This window comes from Antechinus flavipes, chromosome 5 (assembly GCF_016432865.1).
Source record: "Antechinus flavipes isolate AdamAnt ecotype Samford, QLD, Australia chromosome 5, AdamAnt_v2, whole genome shotgun sequence".
Lineage (NCBI taxonomy): Eukaryota > Metazoa > Chordata > Mammalia > Dasyuromorphia > Dasyuridae > Antechinus > Antechinus flavipes.
This window is the reverse complement of record NC_067402.1, coordinates 8,378,689-8,405,653: the sequence shown is the minus strand read 5'-3', so window position 1 is coordinate 8,405,653 and position 26,965 is coordinate 8,378,689. Positions and strand designations below refer to the sequence as shown.

Below are 26,965 nucleotides of genomic sequence, written 5' to 3'. Positions count from 1 at the left end.
CCAGTGGCAGGAAGTTTTGCACCTTTCATTAAGAAATGGACTGAATCCATTGGGATTGGTGACATGTGATATGTTTTCATCTGGAAAGACGAGCGTAGGGTTCCCATAACGTTGTTCTTTTTTTTATGAGCCTCAGTTGGCCAGTAATGCCATCCTTATCCTCAGCCGTTCCTTCTGACAACCTTTTCGTATTAATTATTCAGAAGAATCCCAATCTTTTAATGGTTTCACTGTGGCTGTTGATTTCGTCTAACTCTTCTGCTCAATAAATTATTGTAGAAATTAAAATAGGAAGCCATTCAATTTAGAGAATTTCTTTTTAATTTAAGACTTTCATGTGGTTATTTTTGCTTACAATATTAATTTCTATTTATGAGCAAACTCTATGGAAAAGACATCAATCTACACTTGTAAGTCACCTTTAGCTTTTCAATATGCTTTCCTCAATAATGGTCCTCCAAAGTAGACACTCCAAGGATTATTATCGCCATTTTACAGATGAGGAAATCGAAGTTCCTTATCTTTATGTCTCCAGTTTCTACACACTGACCAGCTTAGGAACTTGATAAATGTTTGTTGCAAAGTGAAATGAGCAGAACCAGAAAAACATTGTTAAGAATAAGGGCAATATTGTTTTATGATCAGCTGTGAATCATTTAGTTATTCTCAGCAATATAATGATCTAAGACAATTCTTCTTCTTTTCTTTTTTTCCCCCAGGCAATTAGTGTCTCACAGCTGGGAAGTGTTAAGCATCTGAGAGCAGGTTTGAATTTAGGTTTTCTTGACTTCAGGGCTGGTGCTCTAACCACTGCACCACCTAGCTGTTTCCCACAATACAATTTTGAAAGACTAAGATGAAAAATATTTCCCACCTGCAGAGAAAGAGCTGATGGAGTCTGAATGCATCCTAGTTTTTACTTTATATTTTATGTTCCTTTTTTTTTTTTTTTGGCAGAGGGAGGGGGAAGGAAGTCTGTTTGACCAAATGACTAATATGGAAATGTTTCGTATAATATGATTGCACATGTATAATCTATCAAAATCCTTGCCTTCTCAAGGAGGAGGGAGGGAGGGAAAGGAAGGAATTCAGAATTTAAAATCATCATAAATAATGAATGCTGAATGGGTTTTGCATGTCATTAAGGAAAAAAAAATTAAAAACATTCTTAAAAATGTCTGTTGCATTAATAAAATAACCAGCATGCATTGCTAATCACTGTTGGAACCCAAATTTGAATGTGGCTTCAAGGCTAGCCATGATCCACTCCTCCACCCTGCTGGTGATTGCTAACCATAATTCCCCAACTTCAGCTTTTCACTCAGACCTTTACAGTGAGATATCCCACAGGCCATTCCGTCTGAAACGTTCCACTCTCTCCATGAATCCATCCCTCCCAGATGCTTCCCCACTCTCCTAAACAGAAGCAGCTTAGCCGGCTTCACTGGGTGCCCTCCAGCCCCACACCTTCCCTAACAGTCCTATTTCAGGGGCTGGTTTATGCATTTGCACCTGTTCTCATTTGCAAACCCTGTCGACGTGATGTGCTAATTATTCAGGTCCCATGCTTCCTCTGGCTTTGTCTCTAAATGTAAAATATAGAGCAGTCTCTCATGCTGAAGGCAATTCAATGGCGGCTGCTACATCTCTCCTTAGGATTTCTAGAGACAGTGGCTGGTTATCTACCTTTTTAGTTCTGGCCAATCATTGCCATCATCAGCGATGACGTTTCTATAGCACTCCAGGGCTGACAATGAGCTTTTCCAAACAGTGGTCATGTAATATACGACAGAGATCAGATGGTACATTAGAAAAAAAAAAAGGAGGGGGGGAGAACTGGAACCAAAGAACTGGAATTCAAATCCTACCTCTGCTATTTACTACCTTGTGCCTCAGTTTCCTCATCTGTAAAATGAGCTTAACCTGGGTGTCTTCCAAGGTCCTTTCTCGTCCTTTAATATTATGAGATACATTAGTGGCTCAAAACAACCCTGTGCTGTATGTGGTCCATGTTCCTTCTGCTTCCTTTTCCTAATGAGAAAACTGAGGCCCAGAAAGATTTTGTGTGACTTGCCTACAGCTACAAAATATAGATTATGAAACTGATATTATCTTATATATAATATAGCATAGTATAATATAATATGTAACTATTATATAGTTACATATTATACTATTATATAGTTATATAACTAATATATTATCAGGGAGATAATTTGAAGTTGCTGGGTTTTCCCTCCGTTTTGAAAATGATATCACCTGGTATACATAGTGAGCCAAGCTTCACACTTGCTATCCCATCTCCAGAAGCAACACTGCTATTTCTGGAGGAATTAAAAATGCATAACTGAAGGAGAGGCTGGAGGATAACTAACTGGATTCTGAATGCTTGGATGCCAGAGCCATTTGCAATAACTCATTAACAGCTGTTTTTAGAAACGGTGCAGCTCTTAAAACATGTTGAATTTTGCATAAAGCCCTTCATTCCACTCTGGCTGTGCCCACACAGGAGGGCAGGCAGTTACTGAGTGACTTCAGAAATAGCCAGCTGATGCCATCCGCCAAGGGTGGCAACGTTGCCGTATCCCCCTGCTCCTTGAAGCCCCTCTCCATCACGCCAGAATATTAATGCAATGACAGGAGGTCACTGTATGAGAGGTCCTGAGGTTTGGTCCTTAACCCAGTAGGAAAGGCGAGAGAATTTCAGCCCAAGCGCCAGCCAAGGTCCTGAAGGCAAAGCCTTCCAGCGTAGCCTGTATCTTAGATGTGCCATCTAGCGGGAGGAGAACGGAAAGCTATCCAAGACCTTTCTGAGAAGCAGATCAGGGCAAAGAGCATCCCAGTCCTGCCTGAGGAGACTAGTTGCATTTCAAAAGGCGGCTAAAGACCATGTAAAACAAACCACAGCGGGGGCTCATTGTGGAGCAAAGGCTGAAAGGAAAACGAGCATCAAATTCACTCCAGCTGGTACATTTCTGCCTCAGGGGAAATGACTGCTGTTCCCTTCCCTTCCTTGGCTCTCCTCTGCTCAAAGTGATCTCCACAGTTAACAGAAAATGAATCCGAAAAATCCCTTGCTTTGATCCGTTTAGCTTGTCACATTTCAATAACCCTCAGTGGTTTTCTGCACCAGCATAAGATCCATTTGGCCTTTATGTGCTAGGACAGATTGAATTTAAAAATAAATGTTTTTATGCAAATTAAAAAAAAAAAACTCAAAGGGTCCTAATTTGTGAGGGACTATATTTCCTTTTAAATTGGGCGTGGTTGATGAGACTCTTCTCCAAGACAACATCCAGCGTCATGTGTGAAGTTCAGATGCCTGAGCACTCATTGGGAGAAATTCCCAGAAGACCTAGCTGTAGGGCGGTGGGATCACTGGGTAATGGAGAGGGAGCTTTCGGACCATCAGCAATTTAAAAAGAGAGACGTACAGGACATCAGTATTCACACAATGCTCAGGCAGGGCTCAGAGAAAGTGGATGAAAACATCCATCAGTCAGTTAACAAGCATTAATCAAGTGCGAAGGATAGAGGATACAAGAAAAGGCAAAAACAATCTTTGCCCTCAAAGCACTTTCTCATTGGAGACTCAATATGTAAATGATGCAGCAGATGTGTCAAAGAGAAGGGATTGAAGGATCCTGCCGAGTCTTTCCCAAACTTTATAGTTCTAGCAAATTGCAAGTGACCTCAGAACTTAGGCAAGAGGTTTGTTTTTTTAATTTATTTTTTCAATTAAAAAACCTATATTTCCCCTATCATACAACTCTGCCTACCCCCACTGAGAAAGAGAGAAAGAAGAAAAAAAAAAAGAAACAGAAGTAACAAAGTCCTAATAATAAACACACAAAGTCAATAAAACAAATTCCTGTTCTTATGTATTTTTTTTAATGTATGTCAAAGTACCAGTTCTGAAGTCTAGAGAAGATGAGTTCAAATCTGACCTCAGATACTTAACACATCCTGTGTGACCCTAGGTAAGTCATTTGACGCCAATTGCCTCAGCAAAAATAATAATAATAATAAAAGTATGTCTTAATTCCAGTAGACTTGGGATGGAAAATTCTGTTTGCATCCAAAGAGGGAACTATGGAGAATGAATGTGGATCAAAGAATAATATTTTTACTTGTTTATTTGCTTTTTCTTTTTCCTGTTTTTTTTTTCTCTTTTGGTCTGATTTTTCTCGTACAACATGATACATATGGAAATATGTTTAAGAGGATATCACATGTTTAACCTATGTCAGATTGCTGGCTGTCTTGAGGAGGGAGAAAAAAATTGAAACATAAAGTCTAACAAAAATGAATATGAAAAACAACCTTTACATGTATTTGGAAAATAAAATACTATTGCAATTTTCCTATTGCTTTCTTAAATTTAATCAATAAAAACAATAAATCAAGCCCTTTTTGTAGTATTTACTGACTAGACAATTTAACAATCACTTTCCAGGTACCTATAACCTATCCCTGAGTGGAACGGTAAGTATAGACCTAGTGATGGGCCATTACTGGGTCAAAGCATGTGCCAATTAAGTGACTTTCTAGCCATAACTTCACATAACTTCCTTAATGACTGTGTCAACTCATATCTCCACTAAAATGACCTAATGTGCTATTTTCTCTCAGCTCCTCTACATTGGTCGTTTCCCTTTTTTGGCCAGTATTACCAATAGGATAAGTGTGAGAATAGAATTTACATTTAATTTGCATTGATCTAAATATAAGAGCTTTGAAGTCCTCTTTATTGTTAATAGCTTGGATTTCTTCCTTGAAAATTGTTTTTTTGAGCAAGTTTCAAACAAAGATATCGGAACTATTTATAGTCATATAAAATGCCTTAAATCCAGCTAGGTGGTGCAGTGGATAGAGCACAGCCCTGAAGTCAGATCCGGAAGATCTGGTCTCAGACACTTAACCTGTCCTAGCTGTGTGACCTTGGGCAATTCACTTAGCCCAATTGCCTCAGGGGGAAAAATCCTTAAATCACTACTGATTAGAGAAATGCATATTAAAATAACTCTGAAGTACCACCTCACAGCTGTCAGATTAGTTAATAGGACAGAAAAGGAAAATGGTAAATGTGGGAGGATTGGAGGGAGTGTGGGAAAACTGGGACACTAATGCCCTGTAGGTGGAGAGCAATTTGAAACTGCCCAAAAGACCATAAAGCTGTACATCCCCTTTGATACCACTACTAGATCTTTATCCTAAAGATATACATATATACATATATATACATATATGTATATATATTAAAAAGATAAAAGAACCTATTTGTAAAAAAATATAATTACCGAAGCTCTTATTATGTTGGCTGGGAATTAGACATTGAGGTGATCCCTTATCTATTGGGGAATGCCTGGGCAAGCTGTTAGATTTATTGTAATGGAATATTTTTGTGCTATAAGAAATGGCAAGATGATTTCAGAAAAATCTGGAAAGACTTCAGGAAGTGGTGCTGAATGAAGAGAGCAGAACCAGAACCATGTACACAGTAACATCAGTATTGTATGATGACCAACTGAATGGCATTCTCAGCATTACAATAATCCAAGATGATCCCAAAAGAATAATGAGGAAAAAGTGCTATCAGCTTCCAAATCAAGACTGAAAGCATCTGAATACAAATTGAAACATACTTTCTTTCCTTCCTTCCTTCCTTCCTTCCTTCCTTCCTTCCTTCCTTCCTTCCTTCCTTCCTTCCTTCCTTCCTTCCTTCCTTCCTTCCTTCCTTCCTTCCTTCCTTCCTTCTTCTTTCACCTCTCCTTCCTTTTCTCTCCTTTTTCCTTCCTTCTTTTCTTCCTTCTTCGTTCTTTCCATCCTTTTTTTCTTTTTTTTCTTCATTTCTCTTCCTTTCTTCCCTTCATTTTCTCCCGCAAAAGACTAATGTGGAAATATTTTATATGATTACACATATATAATCTAATTGCTGAGAGGAGGTAAAAATGAATAGAAATTGGAACTTAAAACTTTTTAAAATGCACATTAAGAATTGTTTGACATGTAATTGAGAGGAATAAAATATTCAGGAAAAAGAAAATTGTCTATATACTTTTAGTTAATTAGTTATAATTAATAACTAATTAGTTAATTAGTATATATTATATAAATGGCTATACATCTGAAACTATTTCGGGTGTGTGTGTATGTATGTGTGTGTTGGAAACAAGACATTCACAAATTTCCTGTCTCCCCCAGTTTTATAAGGGGACCGAGAACAATTATTTCATTGTTACATTGTTAGTGCGTCTTTATAAAATGGTTGGATTATTGCTTTATTGACTTTTCCCTGCAATGATCCAGGCAGTTCTCTCTTTACATAAACAGACCATTCTGCAGCCCTTTCCTAATTTGAATTTGCCCGTGGACTTGGGGAAAAGAGGGAAGCAGGAAGGGGGCCAAGAGCTCGTGGGGGGAAGTGGCTGAATATGTAAAGTTAGGGGACAGAGAAGAGGGAGCAGGAGGAGGAACACCTGAGCCAGCCACTGGGGAATGGCCAAAACCAAGAGGAAGAATGTGGTGAGTGGGACAGAACCAGGAGAGTCCCAGGGCCTCATGAGGCCCTTGAATTGATGGTAGCCAGACCCAGGGACACTGTGGCATTGTGTTAGTGTCTTATTGTGGTAGAGGTGAATTTTCCCAGCATCCATTCTTCTGCTTTCACTAGGAGGATTTTTTTTTTCATGGGGGAGGGAGAGGAGACTCAGGAGCTCTAGGCCGAGGGACAGGAGTAGAGACAGAGAGAGCACAGTATTACACAGTTAACATAACTGGAGCATTTCTTATTTATGCTCAAGTTGAGTTTACATAATGGAAGGTACATGGAGTCAGAACTGTCGTTAATGCTGTGGGGCTGGTGACAGCTGAGGAACAGAGGGTGATGTTGGTGATGAGTTCTATAACTGATGACCCCAAAGAGCTTTGCTAAAACCTGAGGAAAGGAAGGGGATTCCTCTTCATCAGAACGGCTGGTAATGTATTGTATTGATTACATAACACATTTTTTAATTGCCCAATATTGAAACAGAAATACTGGCAGAGGAAACTCAATATCTCCTCAGTGAATGCTCACAACCTTTTTCTTTGAATATGTTCTAGAATATTACCAGGAAGCAAAGTTAAGTTCGCTGGCTTTCTTCCTTTTCTGAAAACCGTTTCTCTGTGATTTCTTACAGGGCTGACAGCAACTTAGCAATTACCCCCTTTAGTTTTTATGATACCTGAGATATAGTGTGTCTAATCCTGGTGATTTGAATTCATGAAATTTAATTAAGTGCTCTTATGAGCTCCCTAATTATCTCTTGCTTAGGCTCCTAATAAGCTTTTAAATTTTTTTTTTTTTGTTGTTCTGGAAAGAACTTTTACACTGAAAAATATAAAAGTAATTTTCCCTGCAAAGAAAATTTTTTTTTTAAATGAGCAGCTGCTTGGGCAGCCACATCAATTTCTTTAGATAATTCTTCCTTTTCCCCCTCATTGGAATTGTTTTCAAATCTTTGTGTTTTCAATTTTTTTTTTTTTTTGGGCAAGGCAACTGGGGTTATGACTTGCCCAGGGTCATACAACTACTAAGCAGTAAGTGTCTGAGGCTAGATTTGAAGTCTTCCTGACTTCAGGGCCCATGTTCTATTCACTGGCCCATCAAGCTGCTGGGTTTTCAGAATTTAATTCTTATGAGTTTCCCATCTCTCTAAAGCTGACTTTGTCCTTGGAATATTAGACTGCTGGATTCTATCTTTCCTTTCTCTGAATCCTTTGAAATCTTTTTTCCCCAAAATCCATCAGGACTTTTAACACAGAAGGGTCACTTACTCCCTAAGATCACATCAAATAATTCTTTATTGGTAGAAATTAAAATTATTTCCATCATTCCAATTTGTAAAGAAAGAAATGATCATCTCCTACATTTGCTAAAATAACCTTTCAAATATCTGTCCATATCGGTCTCCTCCTCAAAAATATTTAGGATCTTCTTGTGTATTATAAAAGAGAATTCAAAGTTCTTAGCTTCGCCTTTAAGGTCTTCAACAACACAGCTCCAATCCAGCTTTATGTGACGTTCCTCATTTATATTATTTTGCCTTTGATTCTCTCCCTTCCCCAAATTGACTGTGACATTGACTGCCACAGAATGGCTTTATATTTACTTTTTATATATTTTATGTATACTCATCTGTGTGTCTCTTTCTTATCTCTAAAAAAATGTCAACTCCTTGAAGTCAGGAACTATTTTCTTTGTGTATAACTCCTCAGTGCCTGGCATGCCCAAGGTGCATAATAAGTGTTTGAAGGTTTTACTTCTCTTCACATACACCTCCATCTATTCCCTGTTTTCTGTTTTTGTTATTTCATCTCTTATCACTATGCACTTGTACAAGTTATCTGCTCAAGGAGAGACAGCCCTTCCTTATTTCTGCCTTTTGGAATCCTTTTCTTTCTTTCAGCTCATCCCAGGAGTTACCTCCTCTGGGACCATTCAGCTTCAGTGTGCTCCAATCGAAAGTGTTCTCTTCTTCCTCAAATTTCCCTAGAGCACCTTATCTGTGTCTAGCTTTTACCCATAACACACTATTCTACATCACATTACCAGTGTAACACTTCTAAGTATTCTCCACCCATTCTGTCTCCTGGCTTCCTCTTCATTTCTATATCTGATTCCCTGGCACATTGCAAGCTTCTAGGGAGAAAAGGATACTTTTATTATCTTCTTGGCTCTGATTTTTTTCTCAATTGTAGATAAAATTCTTCTTTTTTTTTCAATCTTGCCCTTACTCAGCTAATTGTGCTGATGTTTTTAGACAGAAGGAAGATAAATCAAAGCCACTACTTATACTTTAATGAGAATTTTTCATTAATACAAATGATATATATTTTGTCAACTTTATGGCATCACATAAATGCCGGCTATTAGAATCATTATTATCCGTGAACTCATTAGTGAGAGTATTCCTCTCCCCTGATGCTGATTACAATCCATCTATAACTTCTATGTGTTTCATGAGGAGAGCCAAAGAATTCCTCTCATAGCACTTTGGAACTATGTTCAGAAAGTTATCAAACTGTACCCTTTGATCCAGCAGTGTTTCTACTGGGCTTGTATCCTAAAGAGATCTTAAAGGAAGGAAGGGGACCCACATGTGCAAAAATGTTTGTGGCAGCCCTTTTTGTAGTGGCAAGAAACTGGAAACTGAGTGGATGCCCATCAGTTGGAGAACGGAATAAGTGATGTTATGGAATATTATTGTTCTATAAGAAACGGTCAACAGGATGATGTCAGAGAGGCCTGGAGAGACTTGCAGGAATTGATGCAAGGTGAAATGAGCAGAAACTGGAGATTATTATATACATGGCAACAACAAGACTATACAATGATCAATTCTGATGAACGTGGCTCTTTCCAACAATGAGATCATTCAGACCAGTTCCAATGATCTTGTGATGAAGAGAGCCACCTACACCCAAGAGAGGACTGTGGGAACTGAATTTGGAACACAGCATAGCATTCTCACTCCTTTTGTTGTGGTTCATTTACATTTTGTTTTCTTACTCATTCTTTTTTGATCTGATTTTTTTTTTTGTGCAGCAAGACAATTGTATAAATATGATTGTACATATTGGATTTAAGATATATTTTAACATGTTGAACATATATTGGATTGCTTGCCATGGGGGGGGGGAGGAGAAAATCTGAAACACAAGGTTGTGCAAGGGTTAATGTTGTCAAATTATCTGTGCATATGTTTTGAAAATAAAAATCTTTAATTAAAAAAAAGAATTTCTCTTATAGTCAAGAGACAATCAAGTTCTTGGAGAGCAGACACCATCTGTTGCCAATCAATCACCAGGCATTTATTAAGTACCTACTATATACCGGGAACTATAATAAACACTGGTGACACAGCATGAAGAATACAATAGTGGCCACTCTCGAAGAGGTTACCTTTAAATGCCAGGATGATGCCCGAGCCAGGTAATAGAAGCTGCCAGTATGAATGCTCTGCTTGCATCCCTTTGAGAGCCAGAGGTCACCTCTGTGCAACAATGAGTTCTTAGAAGATTCCTTGTTGACTTTTAAAATTGGACGTTAGTGTTTCCCGAGTGCCAGATCTCGCAGAAGAGCTGGATCACTGACAGCAAGTGCTTATGGGTGCGGGGGATGACGGGCAATGGTGCAGGATGGAAGGAGGCTGTCCGCGTCAGATTTTCCTTCACACTAATGGGCTCCCGGTGTGGAGGAGGAAGGAGGAAAGCTCAGCGACTCCAAGAACTGAGATGTTGACATTAGCACCTGGGGGTTAGAACCTGGTTTACGGCTAATTGGCTTTCCCCAGCATGGAGGAAAGGCTGGAAATCAGCATGTGGTGGTATCCTCCCGTGTTCCCGGCTCACCAAGTTCCCTCTTGTTTGGCCGGCGTATTTCTCAGCAGCAGAAGGAGAGCTCTCGAGCTTGGCCCTCTTTCCCTGAGTCCTCGCTTGTTTTGTCTCCTTTTGGAGCCCGGCCTCGAGAGGAGTTTTAATTCGCTATCTTGAGTTCTGAATTGTTCTTTGTCTTCCTTTCACCACTGAAGTATCGGGTGTTCGTTCCCATTGTGCAGCTTTCTGTTTCCAGGATAAAGAGCCAGCCCGGCCTAGCTCCAGCCAGACCAGCTGCTGCCTTCAAAAGTCAGCGAGTCTTGTGCCGGGACAAAGGTTTCGCAGGCTAAAGGAAACCCGAGGCAGCCTTTTAGAACTAGTGTCCCCCAAAGCATCGGGAGCTTCCCTGGGATGAGAATTAGCCGAAGAGGTGGGGAAAAGCAGACCCACGTGGAGTGGTTTTTGTAAGGTTTCCTCACCCAGGAAATGAGTGATTCTGTGTAACGCAAGTCCCTCCACCAGAGAACTGCCCATGGAGGTAATGGGCGATATGCATTGATTAGGCACCTACTCGCTCCTTGTTATACCCTTCACATGGTTTGTCTCTTCCCCCCAGAACTGCTCTTCTCTGATGGGCATCCATGCCTGGAGACCATGATGCCCCAGGAAAGAGCGTCCTTGCCCCTCAGCCTGTCTGCTACGCTCCAAGAGCTCCGAGCACGGAACCCGGGGCTGGGCTAGCTGTCTGCCAGCTTCCCGAAGGGTCTTACGATCACACCACATCGTGATTATGTATAGATTAGCTAAAGATCCTGACAGTGGTTAGTCTGGAGAAGGATATCCTGGCTCCCAACATACACAAAGGACTAGACTTTTTCTTCTTGTTCCCTGAAGGTGGGATGAGAAGTGATGGAGAGAAGCTGCAGAAAGGCAGATTTAGGCAGGAACTAAAGAAACATTCCCTAAACGGAGCTCCCACAATAAGGGAGAAGAGGGATGACTCCCTCCCCCTCCTCGGAGATGTCTAAATAAAGTCTTGATGACCATTTGCCGGGTGTGTCCTAGAGAAGGCTGGTCTGACGGCCCTGAAGGGCTCATACAATTCTGATGCCTTTTGGTCTGGTTTCCTCATTTCTGAAACGACGGGATTGGACCGGGTCACCTCTAAATCTATGAACGTTCCCATTTAGCAGAGGAACAAACTGAGCCCTGACACATGCAGTAGTTCAGCCAAAGACGCATCATCGGGAAGTGGAGGCGGCTGTCTAGTGCGGTGGGCTGAGCACTACGGAGTCTGGAAGCCCTGAATGCAAACCTTACCTCGTGCGCTCATTCGTTGTGTGACTCTTTGCAAGTAGCTTAACCCTTCTTGCCTTCCCTTCCTCATCTGTAAAATGGGCATAATTAATAGCACCCGCCTTCCACAGCTGTTGGGAAGGTCAAGCGAGACAAGAGTTGTAAGGTTCTTAACGTAGTGCCCGGGATATAGCCGCGTCATATCAATGTTAGCTCTACATACATAACACAGACACATATATGTACATGCGTGAGTATATAGAGACACATACGCACACATGTGGACGCATGAACCCCACCTCAGAGCCAGTGGGAGCTGGGATTGGGCGGGGACAGCGACTGAGCCAAGGCAGACATTCCGCCTGTTATTTTTGCTCCAAAACGAACAAAGCAGCAGAATTTTAGAATCCTTTGTTAAAAGGAAGTTGGTTCTAAATGCGGCTCTGCCATCTGGCCCTTGGCAGGCGGGCCCACGGGCTGTGCAGCCCGACACTCACTTTCCTCTTCTCCGAGCAAGCGTGGATTCGGTTCCCCAGAAGCCCGTTGGGCGCGAACGGCGCCCGCGGCCACATCTGGGGCCCCGACTCCGTGGCTGCCGCCTACACGGTCCCTCTCTCGGGCCAGGAGGCCGGAAAGCTCTTGCCCCCCTCGGGGCCGGTCCCGGGCCCTCACGGACCCTCGGACTCCTCCTCCCGGCTGCCTCTCTGTAGGCCGGAGGGGGGTGGGGCAAAGCACTGTCACTGCTCAGAGTCCCAGCTCGGGACCCGGCACTCAGCCGGCCTTTCCAACTTTTGTAGCTGTTCTCCTGTTCACATCCCGCTGTTTCCCCACTGACCCTCTTGCCCTCCCCCGTGAGCTTCTCTCGTGACTCCAGAGCATCCCCTCCGTTCCAAAGAGGATGGGTGGGGGAGGGGAGAGGGGCAGCAGGGTTCCACACCCCGGGGCCTCCACCTTCTCCCTTTTGGAGAAGAGGAAACGGAAACCCAAGTGCCCGAGGCTCCAAGTGCCCGAGGCTGCTGAGCCCGCCAATAATCTCCACCGCTCCCAGACCGGGAAGCTGAGGGTGAGAAGCGATTTGTGCACAATCTCCCAGCCCAGCCTCGGGCCCCCAGTGCCTGAGATCCTCGAGGAGCCGACATCCGCCAAAGGGGATGGGATGATGGACGTGGGCGCCCCCCAGGGGATCCCGGGGGGAGTGTGAGCCGAGGGCACGGCAGTGGAAGGACACAATAGCCTCCCCCCGAGCTGTTAGGGAGGCTCTAAGAAGGTAAGCTCTGCCATCTAGGGGAGGGGGTGGAGGGAGGGAGGGGAAAAATCGGAACAGAAAGGAGTGCAAGGGATAATGTTGTAAAAAAATTACCCAGGCATGGGTTCTGTCAATATAAAGTTATTATTAAATAAAATAAAATAAAATATTAAACAACAACAACAAAAAAAAAGCTAAGCCGGGGGGTGCTCCACAGACGCGGGCTGCCGTGTTTGTCGTTATTGTCATTGATTATCGTTCCATAGTCCGAGGGCCCGTCACCTCGTCCCTCCCTCGCTCCTCCTCCCCAGAAGCATAAAGGGGGAGCCAGGGGCGCCCCCTCTGCTGATTCGGGCAACGTTACTGAGCAGAACAACAAGAAGCCAAGGAAAACCAAATAGAAGCACACACCCCCCCTTCCTGCGGCTTCCTTGCGGAGCTGGGGGCCGCGGGCGGGGAACACCACGGGTCAGGTAGTTTGGGGACTGTATTTTCCCTCTCTCTTCTTCTTTGCTTCTCATTCTAAGGGAGGAGGTGAGGACTCTAACCGGGAGAACAGAGGTGCGACTGGTGGGTAGAAACCTGGAGCTGGAGTCAGGAAGGCCTGAGTTCACATCCAGCCTCAGACAGTCACTGACTGTGCGACCTCGAGCACGTGGCGAGTCCCCGGCTGCCTCAGTTTCCTCCTCTGTAAAACGCGGATGACACCGGCGCTCACTTCAGAGCTCCCTGCCAGGATCAGACGAGATAATGCTTGCCCACCCGGACGCACCCTATCCGTGCGAGCTACTGCGGCATTCGCGTGTGACAGAAAAGTAAGCGCTCGGGGTCCCTGGACTGCGGGGCAGCCCCTCGGCGGAAACCCAGACGCCCGGCGTGTACAGGGTCAGTGGGAGGAGAGGCGGGAGGGGTGACTCTGGGGCATTTCAGGGGCGCGGGGAGACCTTCCCCTGCCGGTTACTTGATGTGGGAGCTTGGACCACAGGATGAGAGCCTCCCGAGCCAACCCGCCCAGGGGAGGGCCCCCAGGTGTCAGGTGGGGACAAGGGATGCCCTTGTTCTCCTGTCTCTTAGCAGGGATTTCGGCAGCAAGCCTCGGAACCCAAGGGGCAGCGGTGGATGGAACGCTGGGCCCGGAATACGGAACACTAGCGTCTCTGCCAAGTGAACCCATGGACCGTCCTGTCACGGCTGGACCAAAACCCACTAAAAGGAGGCGGGAGAGGGAGGTGGGAGCTAATAATGGGTAACGTGCTTTATTTTACCATTTAAGCCCAAAGGAGTTTGGGGGCACCCCGAGGTATCAAGCGCTCCAACCCGCCTTTGCCTAAACCCACCTCGAGCTACTTTTGCTGACGGGAATAAAACAATTCACCCATAAGGTTGGTGGATGTTTGAGTGAGGAAGCGGGATTAGGGTTACCTCAGTTCCTCCCACAACAACACCACTGGGAAGGGAAATAGCAGCAAGGGGGCCGTGCCCTCCTGGGGAGGCTCAATGCCAGGCTCAGGAGGCCGTGTTTTTATCCCAGGAATATCAATATGGCAGCCCTCTGGAGGATGGCGTAGGAGAGAGTGGAGGCAGAGAAGGAATAACTAGAGGCTGGACTGGCCGTGGGGTAGCAGCCCGTGTGACCAGGGAGGGGGCGGGGATGGGTGTGGACGTCCTTGAGAGGGGAGGAAGACTGCCCCTTAGTTTAAGAAAACAGAAAAAGAGGCCCCGGACATCTTTACTTGGGAAAATGGCTAGTGTTGAAGCTACTGAAAAGTGGATTTCCACCTCAAATCTTGAGGATGAGGGAGAAACTTTGGGGCTCATCCCTGTGACCCCATGGCGGGTTTTCTGGGCAGACACTGGAGTGGTCGCCATTTCCTTCTCCAGCCTATTTTGCAGATGAGGAACGGATTAAATTACTTATCACACGGTTAATAAATGTCTGAGGCCAGATTTGAAGTGAGGGTCCTTCAGGCTCTAGGGTTCTACCCACTGAGCCCCCTCGCTGCCTCCAGTTTTACTTAATGTTTTTCACATGCATCCTGCTCCAATCAAAATGGCCCACAGGCCAGCTGCTGCCCATTCACACAACCCTGCACCCCCTGCCTGGGCACAACCTCCCCCCCATCCAGCTCTCCTTCTTCATATCCGGTACTTTCTCAAAATTATTCTGTGTAACCGTGGATATTTTGTCTTTACTTACCTTGTACATGTATATCCTCCCCTTCCCTCCCCCACTAGAACGGGAGCTCCCTGAAGGAGGGCCTTTTGTTTTATCTTCTCATCCCCAGTGTGAAGCACATAGTAGGTGTTTAATAAATGTTTACTGAATTTAATCGAATCACTAGGCTGCTTAAATCACTTAGAAATGGCCATTTCTAGGGTCAGAAAAGCTGCTGACTGGCCCTGCTTGGGGAGGCAGAGCCTGAGAGGTGCTCAGAAAGCCTCCAGGGGCCAGACTGCTGCTGGGACGGCCGGTGGGTATTCTGTCCCAGTCTCGTCTAGCCTGCCTTCGCAGGGCTCATGGCAGGGGCCGGGAAGATGCCAGTCTCCTGGGTGATCGTACCAGCCACCCCCAGTGCTGCTGCATGTCTGGGCCCGGGGCCGTCGCTGGCCCGCAGGTACTAAGGCAATCGGTGCTGGGCTGGCTCCCCAAGGGTTTAATAAATACTGTGAGTGAGGGGGCTGGGAAGGAGGGCCCTTCAGTGTCTCCTATGCTCATTTCTCGGGGTTCCATGTTGAGGATTCTGGAGCCAGAGCAGAATCCCAGGAATAACAGGAAGGGACCTTGGCTGATTCCCACCGGCTTCCAACGGGTTCTCCTAAAACCAACCCGGCTGCCTACTTGGGCTTGGAGACGTCTAGAAGGGAATCCCTCCCTCTGTCCGTTCAAAGGTGGACAGACCAAGGGACTCACAGCCAGGACCCGGAAGCCGACATTCTCATTTTCCAGATGACAAACGAGATGCAGAGGCTTAAATGACTTGTTCGGGACCACCCGGCCACGATCTGAGGCGGGATCCTGACCCAAGTCTGGGGTGTTCTGAGCAGAGCACATATTCCTGGTGATGCTCTAGTCCGTGGTAACCGGGATTGTGTCCCAAGAGCTGGAGTAGGTGGACACCTGCCAGCCAGATCGCCCTTGCTCACGGACTCCACGCTCTGATCAAGAAGGGGCGCGGAGCAGAGTGGAGAAGGGGCAATAAGAGGATTAGGGACCCGCCAGGCTCGGCGAAAGCTCCCCCCTCAGATCCCAGTTCTGGGGATGAGCACGGGCAGCCCTCGGCCATTCCCTCTCATCACAAGGGCCCTCAACTCTCCTGGATCCAATCAGGAAATGGCTGTGGGGTCTCATGTGTCAGCAAAAGTAATGGTGCAAATTAGGGAGGTGATACAGGGGGTGTGACCTATTGAAGCAAGAATGCCCTTTCACCTCAAGAAAGGCCTAAGATTGATTTCCTCCCGCCTCTGGCCAAGCCCAAGTATATCGGGGCCTTCTAAAAAAGGGACGCCAGTGACCCAACACCAACAGGGACAGGCAACGGATCTGTTTGTTTGGTTTCTTGGGGTTTTTTCAGAACTCGAGATGGACTTTTACTAAATTCCCCAAACCACTGGAGCTTCAGGAATACTCTGGTGGGGAACAGTTGCCTCTTGAGAAGAATCACCTAGCAGGAAAATGGGTATTTTCTATTTCCTCATGTAAATGGCAGAGGGAGGGGAGGAGAATAAAAACATGCAACTTGGGGTGATGGTGCCATTCCCAAAGGGCCCCTTTGGGGTTCAGTCGGGGGATCCTCCTCATACTCATATAGCATCTCTTTGGCCTGGCAGGGCTTGAGCTCACTGACCGGCAAGGGGCCTCAGTCACTAAGGAAGACGGCAGATTTCTTCCCAGAATCCTTAGTGACTTAGGATCCCCATCCCTGGCAGGTCTCCCCAGAAGGACTTTTATATTAACCAGGCCCCCACCTGAGTAGCTTCTGGATGGTTCCAGTTACCAGTGGAAGTCCCTTCTCCTACCATGGCTCTCTCCAGAGTGCTGACATAACCAGCGCTCTCAGCTTGACCCAGGGATGGAGAAGGGGACGGAGGCCGGACGAGGGAGCCCGAGTCTGAGTTCTGATCCGGCTGGGGACGCTTCCCAGCCCGGAAGCCCTCCTTGGAAGCCACGGCCTCAGTCAGACTGTCCCCTCCAATCAGGGATAAAAACAGCGCTGACGTAAACCTTAAAGCGCCACAGAAACGGGAGCCAGGGGGAGAAGCGACCGAGTTAGGAAGAGGAGACGAGAGGCCTCTTGTCCACCTGAAGAACAAACGCTCTGGTCCGCTGATTTTTAAAAAAGCCATTTATTATTATTATTTTTTTATTTAAAAAAGTGGTTTTGTCTGATCACATACACAAGCAAATACAGAAGTAGAGACCCGAGCCCGCGATAGCCCCTGGCCGGGTACCTGAAAGGGCGGCTACAGCCGAGGAAGCCGGGCCGCTGGATGGCTTCGTCTGAGGGGGGCTGGGGGAGGCGGGCAGGGCCTCCCTAGTGGGGTGGGACCCCCTCTACACCAGGGCAGCCGGACAGGCGCGGGAGCCAGGCTCGTTTCCTGAAGGAGACAGCGTTCCCCAAGAGGCCCTGGTGGCGGCCTGGAGAGCCGGAGCGCGGCCGCTAATTGTCCTCCCCTTCCGATTCAGACTCTGAGGGAGGAGACAAGAGAACGGGCTCTGAACGTGGCTCCTTGTGTCACCGAGGGAAGGAGAGAAACAAGCAGCCTCCAGGCCTTTCCCAGAGACTGAGTTGGCTCGGGCCTGTTCTACATTTCCTGGGCTGGGGGCTGCCCACGGCGCCGACATGAGGAGAAAGGCTGAGCCCGGGTCCCGGCGCACAGTCAGTGCTTCCTGAGGGCTTGTCGGAGCCAGGCTGTGCCCGCCGTTCGTCCGGCTCTAACGCCTTGTATCCCCAGAACGGCTGTTCCTTGGGGTTCCCGCAGTTATCCACGGACAACTTTAATGGTTTTACTTCGGCTTAAAATTTTATGAATCATATTTTATTTGTTATTTATTTGATTATTTCTAATAATAATATTATTATTACTGAACACCCTCTGTCTCGTGCCCCAGCCCCAATCCCTGGGCATCCGGCCTCAACAACAGTCCTGGGGCAGCTGAAGTCTGCTGCCGACAGGGAGCGAGTCAGTGTGTAGTGGGATCGGGCCTGTCGTGTGTATGGACTCCTTCATATGTGTAGAGGGAAGGGGTCTGTCATGTGTACAGACTCTGTCATACATGTAGTGGGAACGGGCCTGTTGCATGTACAGACTCTGTCATACATGTAGTGGGAACGGGCCTGTTGCATGTACAGACTCCATCATATGTGTAGTGGGAACGGGCCTGTCGCGTGTCCAGGAGCTGGGCTTATAGGGGTGGGTTGACATAAAGAGATGTGGCTCTCCACAGAAATAAAATAAATAAATGTCTATATGTGCACGTGCATATATGTAAGTATACATTTTTGTGTATGTGCTTACATATAAATACCGTATATACATATTATATAAATGAACATATATACATTAACATATATCTATATATAAACACACACATACAAGCAGTTTTTTCCTGGCCTCGAGTCCTTGCTGACTAGGACTGTCTACAGGTACCCTCGTTCTCCCTGGGCAAAGGTCACACCCGGGTAGAGAAGGCGGGAAGCCCTTTGGTGTCAGAGGCAGCCTTGGTGGGAGGCTGACCTGCTGGGAAGACCAAGGCACCCACCAAACCCTCCCCCCCCTCTAGCTCCTGCCTGCGGGCCCTGCACCACAAAGGGCTGCTCCTACCTTCCTCCGCATTCTGCAGCCACTCGACAAACTTCTTCATCTGGTCCAGAAAGACGCTCTTGCCTTTGGCCACGTGGGCTTCCTTGTACCACTTCAAGATGGCTTCTTCACTTAGGACGTCGGCTGTGAAGGAGAGCGCGCCCGAAGGGGTCAGGGCCCAGCGGGGAGACCGAACTCCCCCTCCCCTTACCACTGTCTCGGCTTTTTATAAGCCATAACCAGGGGACCTTCCATTTTAACAGGTGACAAACCCCCTAAATCATGGACAAGATTCCCCCCCAAAATCAGTCTTTAAAATTCCAGAAATAATAAGAGTATTTGCCACTTTTTGATTGATAACTCCAAACAGCCCTGGAAGGTGGGTATTCCAGGGATTACTACCCCATTTTATAGGTGACACAACTGAGGATCAGAGTTATACCCCCTCCCCTCCACGGTCACCAGCAAATCAGCGTCAGAGGTAGGATTCCAATACAAGCCCCCCGACTCCTGACTCTCTTCCCATGATGTCACACAGAGCCCAAACCTTCACTTAAAGACAAGGAAACTGAGGCACAGACACTTGAGGGAACTAGTCTAAGGCTGGCACCCCACTCAGGTTCAGTTTCTGATTTTTCACTTTTGTCGTTCAGTCACGTCTGACTCTGCATGACTTGTTTGGTGTTTTCTCAACAAAGATACTGGCATAATTGGCCACTTCCTTCCCCTCGTGAGGAAACTGAGGCAAACAGGGTTCAATGACTTATCCAGGGTCACACAGAGAGTGCTTGAGGGCAGACTTAAACTCCAGGCCTGGCTCACTACCCACCCTGCCTCCTGGCAGTTCCTCCTGGAATCTACATCCACCTCTGAGGTCTTTCCCTCTGGGATATCCCTCTGTAAGAACCCCCCCTCCCCCTATTTGGGAAGTTCTCCCTGAACCTCCAGACCTGGCTCATCCCCTCCAGCCTTGTTTGGGCTTCAAGTCATCAAAGCCATGTCCCTGTGCTGGCTCCCTTTATCCCCCTCCCACTTTTCAGCTCCCTTTTGTCTCTTGTCTAGAACATAAGCGCTTTGAGGGCAAGGACTTTCTTTTTCTTATATGTCCTACACTCCACGCAGTGCCTAGCAAACAGCAAGGCTCAGGAAGCTCTTGTTTTCATCCTTTCTTCCTTCTTCCTCCAAGTCTATCTGGAACCTGCAACGATCCAATGAACAAGGGTAAGAATCCCAGACCAAAGGGAAATCTCCAGTTCTGCCATTGGACCAACAGAGGCGAACGAGACCTTCCAGCCAGGAGCAAGTCAACACACCTAGACGTAAAACCAGATCAACAACTTGCAGAACTAAGACCAAGAAGGCAACGATGAGACTGTCTTAGGTCGGGCCACTGAAAGTTCCCAGGTTCCCAGCCAGAGCTCACCCTGAGATCCCAGAATAACCCAACTCTCAGAAAGCAGTAAAAAAAAAAAATGCAGAGGACAAAAGTTCACCCCAAATATTCCTGCAAGAAGTGAGCAGAGTCCAGCACCGATATTCTTTCTGAGGCAAGAAATGGTCGGGAAGAATGAGGAAACCAAAAGTACATCCCACCACAAACAGTTAACGTCACAGGGATTCTCAAGGACAAAAATTCAAAACAATGACATCAATGAGAAACGACTTCAAAACATTTACAAGCAGAGTCTCAAAGGAAAATACAGGTTGAGAAAATGTACAACCATAATTCCAGGAAGAGAAGAAGAAAAAGGGTGGTTTTTGTTAAAGCTAAAATTGTTTTAAAAACCAAATAAGAACAGTAGAGGGGAAAATTATAAAATAAATGAGAATGGTGGGGAAAAAAGATTTGCAAAGAGAATTAAAAGCTTGGAATAATAAGTATAAAACATCATCTAAGAAAATCTCTCTCTGAGAATTGACTAATTAGCAACTGATGATGCCATGAGGTATTAAGAAATATTTTTAAAGGTGACAAGACTAAAAAAATTGGGAAAAAAAAAAGTAAGGTACCTTATCAAAAACTGACCCCCCCAAAAAAAACATCAAAGAGCAATAATTTAAGAATCATTGAATTATATAAAAATATGACCAAGAAAAAAAATCCTATATATATTATCTCAAGATTTCTTGAGAGGAAATTGTTCAGATCTCTTAGAACAAAAAGTGCAAAAAGAAAAGAAAAAAGAAACACTCCATTGGACACCTTCGAAAAGAAACCCCCCAATGAATGCTCTGAGGAATATTATGCCCAAATCCAGAGATTCTAAACAAAGAAAATAATTTAAGAAGCCAGAAAGATATAATGTAAGTCTTTTTCTTTTCTTTTTTCCCCCTAAGACAATTGGGGTTAAGTGACTTGCCCAGGATCACATAGCTAGGAAGTGTTAAGTGTCTGAGGTCAGATTTGAACTCAGCTCCTCCTGACTTCAGGGCTGGTGCTCTATCCACTGCACCATCTAGCTGCCCCAAGAAATAATGCAAGTCTTGAGGAGACACAAATCTTCTTGTAGGACAATATGAACCACATAAGACTTAGCAGCCACCCCTTAAAAAGCAGAAAGCACAGAATACAATTTTCCAGAAGGCAAAAGATCTAGTCTTACAAGAAAGAATAGCTTACACAGAAAAACAGAATATGATTTTAGAGGAGGAAAATGGATATTCTATGAAAGGGAGGAAATCTATTCTTGATCAAAGGAGCTGAGCAGAAACTGAAATATAAACATAGGAGTCAGGGGAAATATAAAAAGGTAAACATGAGCAAGCAATCACAAGGGATTAAATAAGGGCAAACTGTTTAAATTCTAATATGGAAAGATGATTCTTTCAGAACTTTCATAAAGCTCATCAGGGGTCACAGAGAGAGTCTGACTAGACAGGGAGCCTGGGAATGGTTCTGTTAGGTTTGGGTGAATTTAAATTAAGAACAAAAGAAGTGCAGGGGTGGGAGAGAAGAGAGAAAGGAGAGAAAAAATGATTGCACATAATTGAGGTGCCCAGATGTGAAGACAAGGAAGAAGATACAGAAGTTATTGATACTTGAATCTCGTTCCCATCTAACCTGGTCAAAGGAGAAAAGAATGAACAGAGAGCTGAAAAGAGAACATGGAAACAGGAAGGACAGGAGAGAAGGGTCCAGAGGAAATAAAAAAGAAGGTAGATTAAGGGAGGCATTAGCTTTAAACAAATAAATTAAACCTCTAAGTAAAGAGAATGGCTTTTGAAGAGGGGTTAAAAAAAAGGAAAGAAAGAATCATAATATTATCTCGGACTTTCAGCAAGGGAAAGAGAAAAAATTGGGGGATAGAAACAGATTACAGCAAATCTAGAGTATGAATGAGGAAGTCACTCATCTTATACCCCCATCTTCTCCTTTAAGAGGAGGGGGTGGGAAACAAAAAAAAGGAAGGAAAGAAAGAAGGAAAGAAGGAAGGAAGGAAGGAAGGAGGAAAGGAAGGAGGAAAGAGAGGAAGAGAAAGAAATAAAGAGCATAAGAAGACAGGAGGGAGGGGAAAACAAAATATACAATCATGATTAAGAATAGGAATGGGTTTGACTTGCTTAGAAAATGGAAGTCAACAATGGTATAGATTAGGAAGCAGAACCCAACAATATACTGCTTAAAAAGAACACAGTTGAAACAGAGAGACACACACAGAGTTAAAACAAGGTACTGTGACCATATCTATTGTGCTTCATTTGAATCTTTTAAAAAAAGATACAAGAGGCCATCGATCTCAGAGAAAGATGGTAAAAAACAGCCTTAATTAGAAGAGATAAACATGGCAGTTAGATGGTGCAGTGGAGAGAGGGCCAGGCCTGGAGTCAGGAAAATTCATATTCATGAATTCAAATATGACCTTAGGCATTTAACTGTGTGACTCTGGATAAGTCATTTCACCCTATTTTCCTCAGTTTCCTCATCTAAAAAATTAGCTGGAGAAGGAAATGGGAAAGCACTCCAGTATCTTTGTGAAGAAAGCTCCAAGTGCAGTCATGAAGAGTCAGAAATGACCAAAAGACTGAAAAGCAAACAAGTAAAAACAGGGAAACTACATTTTGCTGAAAAGTACCACTAATAAAATCCGGGCACATTGGCTGGACCCACAAAACACCAACATAAATCAACAATAATGGCTTTTTTTTTTTTAAAGTTGTTTGTGAGGGAAATTTATTTTGGTCTTTCTTTGAAAGCATTTAGCTTGGCACCCGGCACACGATAGGAACTTGATCAATGCTTGCCAATTGATTGCTTGTGCAAAACCTCTTTTAGAAGCCTCTATATAGGTGTTTAGAATTTACAAAGGTAAGATTTGTTTTTTGTTTTTTTTTTTTTTCATTTCCCAGAAGCATGGGAATAACAGTGTTTGAAAAAGTAGCCTAAAGTGAAATGAGCAGAACCAGGAGATAGTTATATATGGCAACAGCAAGATTATATGATGATCAATTCTGATGGATGTGGTTCTTTTCAATAGCAAAGTGATTCAGGCCAATTCCAATGATTGTGTGATGAGGAGAGCCATCTGCATGCAGAGAGAGGACTGTGGGAACTGAGGGTGGATCACAACATAGCATTTTCACTCTTGTTGTTGGGGTATTTTTTGCTTGCATTTTGTTTTCTTTCTCATTTTTTCCCTTTTGGGTCTGATTTTTTCTTGTGCAGCATGATAATTGTAGAAATATATATAGAGGAATTGAACGTGTTTAACATATATTAAATTACCTGCCGACTGGAATATGGGGTTAAAGGGAGGGAAAAAAATAGAACACAGCATTTTGTAGGAGTGAATGTCAAAAAGTATCCATGTATGCATTTTGAAAATAAAAAGCTATAATTTAAAAGAAAAAGTAGTTTAAACTAATAAGCTTGAACTGATCCATTTATCAACTTGAGAGAAAATATATGAATCTACACCTGGGAAGGTAATAAAAAACAGAACTTTGTGTGTGAGAGAATGGGCAGAATACAATGTCTCCCTATTTCTAAATTTAGTTCTTCAAAATAAAATAAATCCAAATCAAGGGACAGGTTGCACAGAAAGCTCGGCTTCTTTCTCAAAGGAACAATTGCCATCTTTTCTTTCAGCTCTAAGAAGTATTATTAGAATTCATTCCTTCATACAGCTCTATTATTTCACGAAAAGATTTTTATCATCTGCCACTCACAAAGTTCTCAGTTCAGTAATCCAATCTGACAAAGTGGGATAACTAATCACAACTTGGGCTTGAGCTGAGTTACTTGGAACATAGAAAAGGATTTGTTGTTTGTGGGATTTTCTTTTAAATTACAGGTAATTAAAATCACATGAATAAGATAGTTTCTGTAGGGGATGGTCATTTATTAAAAAGTCCCCAAGCCAGATGGAAGAACTTCCAGACACAATTCACATCCTGATAACCCAAGACAAGAGAAACTCAAAAGTTGAAACACTCCACACTTCCTCTAGAATGTATGGTCTGGAATTTCCGGGGGGCTCAACTTTGCCCCAACTTTCCAGGACTCAGTGTTTCCTCAGTGTCTATTTATTTATACTAAATGTTAATATCATTTTTTGGTTTTCTACTACAGACTTTCCCTTTAACTCCTTTCCTCCCCACCCACCCCAGCCAGTGCGGTTCCCAACAATCTAGTTCTAGCTCCTCATACTTATGGCTCTGCTTTATTCGCATCATCCCATGGCAAAAGGGGATGTAAAAATCAGAGCCAACTAAACAGCTCTTGAAAACACTTAATATTCCTTGTTAACTCTTGAGATTTTATATATATATATGCGCATATTATGTGCAATATATATATATATATATTTATATTTTTACCAAAAAGCATCCAACTTCTTGTTGGTTGGACTTGGCAATCAGAGGAAATGGACTCAAATGCTGCCTGGGTGGTCCTGGGTTGCTCATTGGGCCTCCCTGGGCTCAGGAAGCCCAGGTGGGCTGCGAAGAGGTTGAACTCCATGGACCTCGGTGATCCCAACTGGTTTTGGATCCCTGGGCTCTAGAGGAGCCTGAGGAGCTGTCCAGCAGGGCGGTGCTGGGCTGCCCAGAGCACATCTTCAGGGTCTCCTGAGATGCACCAGAATCACCAAAATGCATCCCGAACAAAGAGAATCAGCCTGGCTCAGGAAAACACCTAGATCCCTGGGGGAAGAGGGCAAGTAATCTAATATATATTAACCATGTGCAATTCCTCTGTACATATTTCCACAATTGTCTTGCTGCCCAAGAAAAATCAGATCCAAAAGGGAAAAAAAAAATGAGAGAAAACAAAATGCAGAATGCTCTTTTCCCAGCAGTGACCCAATTTAAGGTTGACAAAGAGGCTGCAGTGGCTTGCCATTTCCTTGTTCAGGATTTTATACAGATGAGGAAACTGAGGCAAACAGGGTGACATGACTTGCCCAGGGTTACATAGTGAGGGAATGGCTGAGCCTCGATTTGAGCTCAGGAAGCTCCCTCTGGGCTCCAGGCCCAGACTCCACTGCATCACCTCCATGCCCAGAACACCCACAGGAAGGGGGGAGGTGATTTTCTTAATAGGAGTATAGACCAAAGTCTGGAAGAGGAAGCCACGTTCTTTCAAGACGACTGGAACAGAGCCATTATCCCTCTGCCCACGTCCGACCGTTATAGATGTGGGTGGCAAAATAGATCTCTCGTTTGTAAGATGGCCTGGGAAATGGCAGGGATTCTCAGTGGGCAGGGAAAAGTCAGGAGAGCTGCGGGCTTGCAGAAGCCACAGGCTCGGATCTGTGTCAGCAGGGCCAGAGACACATTTGTGGGGGGCTTATACTGCCAACTTGTCTTTAGGCTTAGCTCCCGTGTGGTAGTGATGGGGTATACAGTTAGAGTTCATCCGTAACCAATCCATCAAGCAACAAGCATTTATTAAGTGCCTATTGTGTGCTAGACACCGGAGACATAAAACCAAAGATAAATAATCCTTTTGTCTGCAAGGGGTTTACAGAGAGTAGCAGAAGAGACCACGTAGAAGGTCTAAAGACTCTAGCAGCCCACCTCTCATCATATCCTGAGAGAAAAAGAAAGGGAGAGGGTGAAAGGAGGAAGGGAGAGACAGAGACAAAGAGAAACAGAGATGAAGACACACAGAGAGAGACAGAGACAGACAGAGACAAAGATAAACAGATGGAGACAAAGAGAGAGACAGAGATGGAAACAAACAGAGAAACAGAGACAGAGACAAAGAGAGAGAGACAGAGATGGAGACGGAGAGAAACAGACAGAGATAGAGAGACAGAGACGGAGGCATGGAGAGACAGAGACAGAGAGAGGCAAAGAAGCAGAGGCTGACTGTTCAGATCCTGTCTCCAATCAGGAAACTTGACTATTTGTCAGGTTCTGTCCTCTTGTCCTTGTAGGTATGAGTAGAAGCTGACAGTTCCTCCATGCCCTTCATCCTCTGCCATGGAAAGCTATAAATCCCCCAGAGAGGATCAAAGGACTGAACTCGGGCCTTTATTTAGTGTTCTCGACCTGGTAGCAGAACAGGGAAGCATGCAGACAATCCTCTCTATTAACCCTCCACCCACTCTCCATGTAGTGCTCCTTCTTTCTTCCCTCTTCTTTTCTCCCTCCCTCCTTCTTTCCTTCCCTCCATCCCTCCTTCCTTCCCTCCCTCCCTTCATCCCTTCTTCCTCCCTCCCTCCCTTCTTTCCTTCCTTCCTCCCTTCTTTCCTTCCTTCCTCTCTCCCTCCCTCCCTTCATCCCTCCTCCCTCCCTCCCTTCTTTCCTTCCTCCCTCCCTCTCTCTCTTCCTTCTTTCTTTCCTTCCATTCTTCCTTCCTCCTCCTCCCCTCTATTCCTTTCCTTCTCTCCTCCCTCCCTCCCTCCCTTCTTTCATTCTTTCACTGGCGGCAGCTTGGGGGCCCAATAAATAGAATGTTGGACTTGGAATCAGGAAGATTTGAGTTCAAATCCCTCCTCAGACACTTAGAAATGTTCACTCTGGAAACATCCTAACTTCTGACTGACTCAGTTTCCTCACCTGTAAAATAAGAATAAATGCACCTTGCTCCCCAGGGTGCTGTGAGGATCCCAAGAGCCAGCACATGCACGAGGAAGAGCGCCCCTGATTTCTAGCTACTTTTATTATCACTCTCGCTGCTGCCTTTTCATTGACTTTTATCGATCTCTTTGATGACTCCAGGCAGCTCTGAGTGGTGAGAGGTGGGGGGGAAGGGCGGGAAGGCTGCAGGAGGCCTCGGCCCCTCAGCGACACAAGCCACACCATCGCTGTCTGCCT

At 44.9% G+C, this 26,965-nt stretch overlaps 1 protein-coding gene and 1 long non-coding RNA gene across 3 annotated transcripts in view; one reads left to right on the top strand and one right to left on the bottom strand.

Moving 5' to 3' along the window:
* The first annotated feature begins 11,396 nt into the window (after window positions 1–11,396).
* LOC127563957 (uncharacterized) lies at window positions 11,397–15,229 on the top strand. 2 transcript variants are annotated; one of them, XR_007954159.1, is made up of 3 exons: window positions 11,397–12,922; window positions 13,429–13,716; window positions 13,976–15,229. It is a non-coding gene; the product is annotated as an uncharacterized LOC127563957 (long non-coding RNA). The 2 variants fall into 2 exon arrangements; XR_007954158.1 differs by lacking the exon at window positions 11,397–12,922 and having other exon boundaries at window positions 13,007–13,716.
* A 1,997-nt stretch (window positions 15,230–17,226) lies between these two features.
* BZW2 (basic leucine zipper and W2 domains 2) overlaps window positions 17,227–26,965 on the bottom strand; it is a 37,202-nt gene continuing 27,463 nt past the window's right edge. Inside the window, exons 10-11 of the mRNA XM_051962311.1 lie at window positions 18,725–18,847; window positions 17,227–17,588 (exon numbers count right to left, since the gene is read on the bottom strand). Coding sequence (XP_051818271.1) covers window positions 17,560–17,588; window positions 18,725–18,847 — 152 coding nt within the window. The 3' untranslated portion in view covers window positions 17,227–17,559. The remainder of the gene's footprint in view (window positions 17,589–18,724; window positions 18,848–26,965) is intronic.